Source organism: Artemia sp. Qi Xiang Cuo, chromosome 10 (assembly GCF_049724085.1).
Source record: "Artemia sp. Qi Xiang Cuo chromosome 10, ASM4972408v1, whole genome shotgun sequence".
NCBI classification, from domain to species: Eukaryota; Metazoa; Arthropoda; class Branchiopoda; order Anostraca; family Artemiidae; genus Artemia; species Artemia sp. Qi Xiang Cuo.
In genome coordinates, this window is record NC_142803.1 from 13527542 (window position 1) to 13539136 (window position 11595).

Sequence of the window (11595 nt, forward strand, 5' to 3'; positions counted from 1 at the left end):
AAGTCAATAATATGAATAGCTAAATAATTACCTATTTTTTAACTTCAAAATACGTTGCTAGAGGTCATTGACGCTATAGATTCATTCCTGATAATTTTCTCTAGCCTACCTAACATAACTAAGCCTGCTTTCTCAGACAAACAAAAGCCCTTTAGATAGAATTTTAATAGTTAAAGGTCTAGTAATTTAATCCTAGATTACATGAGAAATATTAGTCTATTGTTGCTTTTAGTGGTTTTTATTTGGCAGTAAGAACAAAGTGAAGATGAAAAAAGGCAATAAATATTGGGTGAATTTTTTTGCATTTCATATTACTGACTTACAAATAAAGTGAACATACCATTCAATGCCTTTTTTATGCCATTGAAAATAACAAAGCTGACAGAAGAATGTTTAGCTACAGAAAAGTGGTACAACCTTCTTTTTAGTTTTTGTTGCTTTCTTAACATAATATTAACATTGGAACTGCTAAAGAAATAAAATATGATTATAATATAATAGTTTATAAAAAAATTTGGGCTACCTATTGGCTCTTTTGGGGTGGAGTTAATGATAAAGCATGGCATAGCCTATATTAAATACATAAACTACCCTAGGTACCTTCCCCCCCCCCCCCTAAACCCCAAAAAACAACAGTTTAAATATTGTAAATGCAATAACAAATCAAACTGCAAGCCATTTATTTAGCAAATACCCTTTTGTCTGGTTTCCTTATACAGTATATAGAGGTGGGTACTGCATAATACATAGAAGACACCTGGTAGTCCGTCACATTAATTACTTTGAAAACTTTTTGACATTTGAACTACTCTAATTGCTGTATTATATCACCTAGAAACTTAATTTTTTTTACTCTTATATTTCTAATATAAGAGTAGGAAAATTCGAAACATTTGAAAAAATGCCTAATTGCCAATTGCCAGTAGGAAAATTTGAAACATTTGAAAAAATGCCAAAAAAGCCTGTGAAATTCATTAAACAACCTGTGACCACTTGTAAACCGTGTTCAGGCCTTCTTTCTACAGTTTACTTTTGTATGAAGGTCTAAATCAGGTTAAAACTTCCCAAATTCTTGTTGATAGTTTTCCCAAATTTTGTTGATTATCAACGCGAATTTGGGAAGTTTTGACCCAATTTAGACCTTTGGGTCAAAACTTTCCAAATTCTCAATGATAATTTTCCCAAATTTTGTTGATTATTTTCCCAAATTTTTCACATGTTATTAAACAATTTGGGAAAATAATCGACAAAATTTGGGAAAATTATCAACACAAATTTGGGAAAAATTATCAGTGAAAAAATGGGAACAGTGGTCCAAATCGGGTCAAAACGTTATACAGTTACGTGCTGAGATACCTTTCAAGCATTGTGAAACACACAAAACCCATCTCCTTTGTCACAATCGTTAATTGTGTGAATTTTGAATGCTTTTGTATGCTCTTCTCGCAATTTATTACTCTTAAATACTCTTTTTAAATAGGCTAAAGCAAGTCTAAGATTGTGATCCTGTTGTTCCTGTTTAGGAACTATAAATCCTGATCAAAATAATTGTGTGAGTACTGGGGGGTCTTATCCTATAGCCTTGGGCTATATCTTGTCCCATAAGGGAAGGGGGATAGGCTAGGTAATAATTGTGATAAATTATAACTTAAATCCCTGTCACATGGGTTTAGATAAAATTAGGTAAATGTATAAGCAGTCCATTACACAGGGAGACATGCTAATAAAGCAGTTTTTACTTTATGATATGCAAAATGATCCTAGTTAACATATTTTCAAGAGGGAGAGTTAAAATCAAGTAGGCAATTTTGCAGGCATCAAGACAAGACTAATTATAGAAAAAGCCGAGACAGACAGTCCAAGTTATTGAAAGGCAAATCTGGGATAAGCCCATTTTAGGATTGTATAAAAATGATGTCATTTCATTTGTTGATAGATAAGTCTATTTATCATCTATCCAAACGTCATTCCTAGGGTGGAACTAAGGTAGATAGTCATAGAATTAAGGGATTGAAAGATTGGATTGTTGGGTAAAGTTCTACAAAATCATATTATTGAGTTAGAAATAAAGTGAATACACCATTCGATTCCTTTTTTTATGCTCATTATGAATATAATAATCATTTCTATCGGAAATGAATTTCAGCCCCCCCGCCCCTATATATATACCTACACTCCCCTAAGCCTGACGGGGCAGACATAGGTGGGGGGGGGGCTTAAAATAATTTACGACAGAAATTATTATTATATTCGTAATCAGCATAAAAAAGGAAAAAAATGGTGTATTCATTTTTGTCCTAACTCAATAATATGATTTTGTAGAACTTTACCACTTGTTGTTGGGTTGTCATGTGACCGACAATGTCCACTAGACATGTGTACAAAATGTGGGACTAATTTTGGTTGGACTTAAAAGCAGCAAACAAGTGAAACTTAAGCCTAATAGGCTTGGCTGCTTGTGGTCTAAAGGTGGAATACCATTTCAATATATTGATATAGCCTATAACCAACAAGTCCCTTGGAATTGTAGGCCAATGGTGAAACCTATAGTTTCCCAAGTGTTTGGTTGAATGCATTTTGCATGATATGCGAAATGATCATAGTTAACATATTTGGTGCAAGTGCATTAAATAACACTTTTATGTACTAATGACAGACAAAACCCACCAGACTGGTTATTTCAAGAGACCACTGGAATGCAAAGAGTAGTTTTCATTCCATTTACAATATTTAAACTGCTGTGTTGTGGGGTTTAAGGGAGGAAAAAGGTACCTAGGTTAGGTTGTACATTTAATATATGCTATGCTTTATACCCCCCCCCCTCCCCCCCTAATGTGCAAATATATAGCCCAAATTTGTTTCTAAACTATTATATATTCATCCTATTTTATTTCATTAGCATTAACAAAACTTTACTTCTTTAGCTGTATATAAAAATGTAGGTTTAATGCACCAGTACTACATATTTTCTAAGGGGAGAACCTTTATCCTCACTTCTTTTTCCAACTTTGCAATAAAATTTATGAGAAAAGCCATGCTTTTGATAAACATTTTGTCTGTTTTCAAATTTGTGCTGAATGATATCTCATCCTACAATTTTTTTGTATAGTTGGCTTACATTGTGATTGTTCCTAGTTTTATACAATCCTAAAAGGGCTTATCCCAGATTTGTCTCTCAATCACTTGGATTATCTGTCTTGGCTTTTTATACAATTAGCCATGTCTTGGTGCATACGAAATACTTGATTTCAATTCAAACCTGTCTTGGCTTTTTCTACAGTTTGCCATGTCTAGATGCCTGCAAAATACTTGATTTTAATTCAATGATATTGAAATTCGCTTAATTGAATTAAAATCAGGTATTTTGCAGGCATCAAGACATGGCAAACTGTAGAAAAAGCCAAGACAGGTTTGAATTGAAATCAAGTATTTCGTATGCACCAAGACATGTCTAATTGTAGAAAAAGCCAATACAGATAATCCACGTGTTTGAGAGAAAAATCTGTTATAGCCCTAATACATGCTTACAAACCTGCCCAAGATTTGTTTTTTGGTGAGGTGGGGGGAAGATGGGACAGTTTTATTGTAGGGGTAGGGAACAAACTTTCAGTATGGGTGCTGCCAACTCCTTGCTGCACCCATGAGTAATAGTGTCTCATAAAACATAAATTAGAGTGTCAAATTGTTAGAATTTCAATAGTGGAGACTTTAGCTGCCCTTTCCAAACACACTCGTCAGTACGGTTTTCGTTGTTCCCCCGCCCCCTCCCCCCAATGGGGAGAAATATCCTAGGTCTTGGTAATAAAAAAATATTAGTGCATCTAATGGGGGTTTATTTGTATTGGCATTCTGAAAATAATGTGGATGTGAAATACTTGCAAAAAATAATTCCAACCAGCAAAATCAGAAAACCTTTGGTTAAAATTTTGGTTGGAGCTACTTTTTTTTATCTTATAAAGGATTTAGATTAGTAAAATAAAAACTTCCAGGATGGATGTACAGACAAAATTATGTCCTAGGGAAGTATTTTGAAATACCTACCTCTACTCCTTCTCAATCTAGTGTGCACTGGTATTTCTCTCCCTAGTTAGCTGAAATATTTTTAAGGTCTAAATAAATTTCACAGCCTTAGGTAAATTCATTGTTGTTGTGCAATTCCAAGCATTTGCATATAAGGGCTGTAAACCTCTGCAATATGGTTCTCTGTTACTAATGGGATTTTATAATAGTGAAATTGAATTTAAGTTTGTTATAATGATATCACTCGTAGAATTATTTTGATTGATTCACATAAGTATTGTGAACCATCTCTACAGCACAATTTTATGTATGGAGAGTTTTACAGTGGAATTTCCAAACTATTTCCATTTGGAACCTGTTTAAAGAGACTATTTTATCTTTAATGCTCAACAAGTTTTGTCTTCCATGTATATGTGGAAACCATCTCAAATAGAAACACAGTGCTGTGAATAAAGTCTAAGGAACTGTTAAAGAGAGATGGTATTTTAACCAGTACAAAATTGTTTTAAATTTTTTTTTTTGCTCATCTGAGATTAATTGTCTGGAAACGTTTCTGGAGTGAATTAATGGATCCATATGCAGTGAATAAATGCTGGATTTATTTGCACAACTGCAATAGTCTGGATTTATCAACTTAAATGTAATATTATGTATTTATTTCCTACTACCTACACTCCCTAACAATAAAACAAAAGGTCATTTTTTTGGCTACAAAATTTGAAAAAAAAAAACACTTTTTAATAATAAGAAAACAATACTTTTAAGTTTTTTTTTTTGCTAAATATAAAAAATTTTTTATGGATTTAAAAAAATTATAAATTAAAAATTTGAATAGTAGGGCAAATCTGGGAGGGAAAAATGTATGTTGCAAAAAAGCAATAAGGGCAAATTGGGTCTAAACACTTGGACAGCAACATGATTACATTGCTGAAGCAAATCCCATCTCCTTTGTCACAATCATTGAATGCACATAATTTGAATGCATCTATTTTTAGTGATAAGAAAAATGACTACAGGAGCTCTGCATTTTTGATTTTAAGTAGGTAAAAAGGACTGATAGATAAAGAAGGGTAGATGTTGACATTCCTTGTTTTGATAAGGACTAACATTTAGATAAAAATCCCGCTTCTATGTAACTCAACAAATTTGCTACCAACTAAAAATATAAATATCTAAATGGCCTTAGAAGAGGGAAAATCCAAAAATTGATTATAATTTTAATTCTTTGATATAATTTTTTTGTATTCCCAAGGTATATATCACAGAGAGGAAATAGATACCATTGAGTGTGATGCCCTGCCCAAAGAATAACTTATGCTTGCAGGAGCTGACTGACCTCTTAGAAAAAGGAAAAACATGGAAAGAAGTCTCCAAAACTCTTGGCGTCAGTATAAGCACTGCCAAAAGAAGACTTTTGCTGAGTGGTCAGTCCAGATCTGCTGTTATATTACAGGGTTAGTGAGTATTTTCTTATCACACATTCATTCTCATCTTTTGACATAAATAGGGTAAAAAAACAGTGAGGAAATGATGTTTATTATTAAAAACTATAGCACTAATAACTTGTTAATAGCCTACATTCAAAAGGAACTGAAATATATATATCATTGAATAGCTATACTTAGAAACTTAATAAGATATATTTATTACAAATTCCCTAAGAAACAGCTTCTTTGTTTGATTATTTACAGGCTCTTGACATGGAAAATGACTTCAGGAGTAATTTTGTTTTTCATAATATGGCAAATAGATGCTTGATTATTGTTATATTCGTTTTAGTTCAAATTCTCCTTCAATATTCTGTCAAATTTTCACCTTCATATATGTAGTCTTAATTCTACTAGTATCAAAGTAGTAGTGGTAATTGTAGGAACAGTAGTAGCAGTACTAGTTTATTATTAGTAGTAGTAGCAGTAGTATTAATAGCAGTAGTACCTGGTTCATTTTACCTCTTGGTCAACTGAACATCCCACTCATGATGTCCCTGACGGTTCCTCTTGGTACAATAAGCTTTCCAAAAATATTGTTGGTATGCCCTATCAGCTATCAGTATATGCTTAGTGTGTTTTGATTTAGTTCAACTTTCTCTTCAACAGTTTTCTCAGATATTTTTCCAATATCCTCAGCTCTAGTAGTACTTGCTACATGATTAGTATTTTTAGTGATAATAGTTGTAGTAGTAATAGTGGTTGTGGTAGTACTAAAAGCAGCAGTAGTAGTAGTAGCATGCAAATATGGCCTTTTGATCCATTGGTCATCTCCCTTATATTTTATAAAAGATCTAAATTAACATACTCAGTCATTCCTGAAATCTAACCTTTTGAACACCCATGTGCACATAACAAGTTTTGATTTAGTTCAACACTCCCCTCATCATTTCCTGAAAGACCCATTTTAATGCTCTTTGTATTTTGGGAAAGTAGAAGTCAAACATGCTTACCTTTTCTCAATAACATATACTATATGTAAACAATGAACAAATTGCATTACTTACAGCTGTTGGCCTGAGGCATGGGGATGGTGGTGGAGGGGGGTTGACAGCTACAACGGGTTAAGGACTGAAACTTTAAACAATGCGTAAAAAAATGTATGTAAAAAATTTTTTTTGGGATTTTGTTTTGGGTGTGGGAGGGAGGGGGGGTTGATTGCTATTAAAAAGAGCACTATAACCTTATATGCCCCCAGGACATAACTTAAAGCCCTTGCCCCAGGGTTCTGGAGCAAAAGGGCACTGAAATTTATGATTAAAAATCCAATGAGCCCCCTCTGAAGTTTAAACAGCCTTTCTATGAAGTTTAAACTCTTTCTATAAAAAAAACTTATATGCCTTCAGGACATAACTTACAAATCGTGCCCAGAGATGTGGGGGGGGGGGAATGTCATCAACAGACATTCTTTCCATACACTATGTTGAACCAAATGGCTATCTCAAAATTTTGATTGGATGTGTTTGGGGAACTGATGGCCGTGGGAAGGGGTTCATTGCCCTCCAATCACTTTCTACTGTTAAAAAATGGCACTAGCCCTTTTAATTTCTAATTGAATGAGCCCTTTTTGAAGTATCTATGACAACTTCTTTGATACAAAGTTCCCTGGTAAAGAAAAATTAATATATAGTTCATTGTGCCAACATTGTTCTTTGTTTAGGCAGCACTATTGTGCTACCTATGATTCCCCACCATTGGAGATGGCCCATGTTGAGTAGCATGCATGCATACTACTGAAGAATAAATCATACCATTTAGCTCAAAACATAAGATAATCTTTGAAAATTGTGTGAATACCCATTTCCCGATTATATTCACATTTACGCTAATGTTACTGTTAAACATTCAAAAGCTGGTGCAGCTGCTTGTATCCTGAACCTAAACTTGAATGTTTTGTTCCTCTTACAAATAATTTCTTCAATACTTTCTGCTGAATTGTGTGTAGTACATATTGCATTAGATTCTTTCATTGGTCTGTTAGATACTTTATTTGGGTTAGACTCTTTAATACCTCTTCAAGGAACATCCTGTTCCTGTCAAAATCTCTTTTAATCAATTCATCTTTTAAGTCATCTTTATTTATTTTTTCGATTCTTTTACGAAATAACAGATTATTTTGCAAGTAAGGCTTTTTGAAACCATTAACAATCACATGTTTGATATGCGAAAATTTTATAGTTTTGTACTGAACAGTAAGAACTTTGTGCTGACATTTATTATTATATTCAGTAACAGCATTGGATTCTCAATTGTATGGTATGTTTAATTTTTAGGTATCTTGTACTTGATCCATTGTAAAAAGATTCATATAAACCCACCATTGAGCTTGCTGGAATAATAGCCTACAATCTAGCATCATCTAGCCTCTATGACTAGGCTCTGTACCTTGGGTTGTTGCTCAAGAGTAATTGGTACTCTAAGAGTGATTCTTTTAAACTTCAGTTTTATTTTTCCTTTTATTTAATTAATTACTGTCGTCACTGGCCATTCTAGGTAGTTTCTGCAGCTGCAACAAAATAAAATTTGATGGTGATAAACACAATTATGTGGTTTCAGTTGATTCACGTTTGTTCTATTTTTATATTTTTTTTTTTTTTGCTTGTTTTTGTATGTTTTTAAAACTAAATTTGTTTAAGTTCTTTTCTAAGCAATAGTTATTTTGGTCCTCAATTCCTTTTTGCATTTGTTACCATGACTAAAACTCAGACAAAATAAGGACAAGGTATCAATCTTATCTTCTCTCAAATATTCTTTGAATCCAAATGATCAACAGTGAGACTTTAATTTACCCGAGAACTTAATTGATCCAAAAAATAGAGAATTTAAAATTTAACTGAATTTTTTAATTCTAAAACCAAAATTAATTTACTTGCACTACCTTTTACCTATTTTACAAGTCATTTATGTCCCCTCCCTTCATTATAGTACTCAGAAAAAAACAATTTTTATGTACACTATACTATTGTTTTTCCTTCAATGGCATTGAAACATAAATTAAAGGTGAATATTAAGAGTGTGAAATTGGACTTTACAGTTCCTACTGGTAGTGCTGATATCTGTTTTCTGGACCTTCAGCAAGGAAATGCAATGTGGGGGGGGGGGGGCAGCCATCCTTTGATTTTGCAAACCCTTCTACCTTTCCCAGTTGAGTTTTAACTGCGAGTATGCTGACCTTTTCTTCATCATCAAAGGTTGCAAATTGTTTAGATTTTACTGTATCTTGTTCATCATACTTTATTTGATTTTTCTAGACTGTTGAGTTTTAAATCCGTTCTGATTTAGTTGCTAAAAACTAGTCTTATTGTGTACTTCTTCTCCTTTATATTTGCCATTTTGTGCTATTACTCAGCACACACACACACACACACACACACATATATATATATATATATATATATATATATATATATATATATATATATATATATATATATATTATATATATATATATATATATATATATATATTTCTCTAGTGTTTAATGTTTAATGCTCTTATTGGTAAGAAATCTACATCTCTATCCCTCATAAAATATATAAGCCACAAGTATTTGCTCTCATGTTAGCAGCTTTCACATGAAAAATTCTAAGGACTTTAGGCTGTCAGATGAGAAAGATTGGTGTCTTAGTATAACTTTTTGACTCTTAATTGAATAAAAACATCTATTTTTATACATGGTAGCATAAACATTCAATTAATAAGTTTTTCCACCTACAGATGAACATCTTGATTTGATAACAAATCAATTAGGATCTGAACATCCTTCTTGGGGCAGGCGAAGAATATTGGGCTATGTTGAAAGCAAAGATTTAAGAGTGCCAGCAGAAAGAATCGGGCAAAGCATGTTGAGGACACAGCCGAAACTTGTAGCAGATCGTGAGCATAGACGTCTTTCTAGGCGTGTGTATAATGTACCTCGTGCTCTCAGCTTGTGTCATATTGATGGCAACCACAAACTTATTGAGTAGGTGTTATTGTGGCACTATCATAGAAGCTTTACCATCACATAACTCTCAATAGTGGTTACAACTCCACAACAAGTAATGTTAATATTTTCCTAATCTACTTATTCCCAGGGAAACTAACAGCACTTTTTTCCAATATAACTTAACCACCCACACAAAAGGTGTCCCCTCCCCCTTAACAGTGGTCATTTTTACCCATAGCCCTTTTTATCATCTCCTGTCTAACCATCAATGAAATAAAAAGATGTGTTTGTGTTTACCTTTATAAAATCTAAATTTATATCTATTTCAGGGATATGCACAGGCAAAAATCACTCTTACTACTACTATTTCTAACAACTAACCACAACCCCAAGCCGTCTGAGGAAACACGGCTACGCATATTGCTGTTCAAACCTATTCTTTTCAAAGCCTCCCTCTTTACACCCTGCCAGGAAGTTCCCATTTCCTTTAAATCTTTCTTTAAGACATCCTTCCATTCCAACTGCAGACAACCTGCTTTCCGTTTAGGCCTAGACAGTTATCCAAAAAGGAAAAACTTTGGCAATCTGTCATTTTTCATCTGCAGAACGTACCTTAACCATCTCAACCTTTCTCTCATTATAGCCCTAGAAAGCGGGATTGAGTCACACTTTTTGTACAGCCTACTATTTGAAATACAGTGAATCAGCCAGGTACCCAGAACAATCTGTTGGCAATTTCGTTGGAAAATATTAAGCAAATCTTCATTTGCTTTTCAGAGCACTCATGCTTCAGAGCCATATTTGACCACTGTCATCACTGTAGGTTCCAATGTTCTAATCTTGGTTTGCAGACTTATCTTCCTATCCTTCCAAACTTTTTTAACTGCAAAAAACACACTGAGTCTTGGCTATTCTACTTTTACTATCTCCACTGCTCCCACTGTCTTTAATAATAACACTACCAAGGTAAGTGAAGCTGTCAACCTAATCAATCTTTTTGTTATCCAACGTCATCTTTTCATCTTCACTTATTCCTAGCCTTAGTGACTTAGACTTATCTTCTTAACATTAATTTTTAATCCTACTCTAGCACCCTGAACTTTTCCAAAATCAGTGCAATAAGTTTGAATTGTCTTCCAAAAACAAGTTATAAAAACAATAGAAATCAAAATTTGACTTCTAAGGATATTTAAAATTACAATTCTTAAAACAAAACCCCACCATATAAATTGAAAAAAAGAAATTAAGATAAATCCATTAACCGGAAATCTGGCATTAATTCATTGTTCATGCTTTTTTTTCCACCTGTATTCCTATGTCCAGCTTATAATAATCTTGCTAATTTTTTCCCTTTAAATGAAAATTTTTTATTCATGGTATGATAGATGGGTTTTCTCGGTTTGTACCGCTTCTAGCCTGCAACAACAATAATAGAAGCACTACAGTGTACAATCTCTTTAAGTCTATGGAATGCCCGACAGAGTTAGATCTGACCATGGAGGAGAAAATACTAGAGTTGCGGACTAGATGCTCTATTTCAAAGGAGTAGACTCGCGTTGCTACTTTACAGGAAGGAGTGTACATAACCAGAGGATTGAAAGGTGAGTCTTGTAGTGCTTATTTTTTATTTTCTTTGCGAAAATAAACTTCTTACTTTTAAGCACTGTTTGAGAACGGCAGGAGCTCTCTCTACTGTTCTCATGGCAACCAGCACATCTGGAACAACGCATGGTACTGGTGCAGTCTTTAGCAAGATGATCAAATGACTGACACTTGAAACACCGCTTGGGAATTTGTCTGAATGGCAAGACTTTGATGTGAGTATAACCAATGAATAACCCACATTTGATTGCTGCATTTCGGGAGTCGGCGTCACTAAAGGTAAGTTTGACTGTCTCAGATTGTCCAATCCGCTTGGCACTGACTAGCTTGGGGTTAACAGAGACAACATCATCTTCTGTTGTGGCAAGAGGCACGATCTTAGCGATCGCAAAGAACTTTTCCTCACGAAAAGAAGCACTTATGTCAGGGAAGGACTTCAGGGAGTTGGCGAGGGAAGCTGCCGACTTGAGGCTTTTCATGTAAGCAACCAGACCGGACTTGGTCTGTTGTATATGATCCATACCTCCATCCCTATCATGTCTTTCAATAAACAGCTTC

At 33.9% G+C, this 11595-nt stretch overlaps 1 protein-coding gene across 1 annotated transcript; it reads left to right on the forward strand.

Annotated features, from left to right (window-relative positions):
- Nucleotides 1-5272: 5272 nt before the first annotated feature.
- LOC148947492 (uncharacterized) lies at nt 5273-11059 on the forward strand. Its single transcript, XM_089095279.1, has 2 exons — nt 5273-5474; nt 9225-11059. Exons 1-2 carry the CDS (start codon nt 5312-5314, stop codon nt 9473-9475), a joined length of 414 nt encoding a protein of 137 aa, XP_088951405.1. The 5' UTR covers nt 5273-5311; the 3' UTR covers nt 9476-11059.
- Nucleotides 11060-11595: the final 536 nt, after the last annotated feature.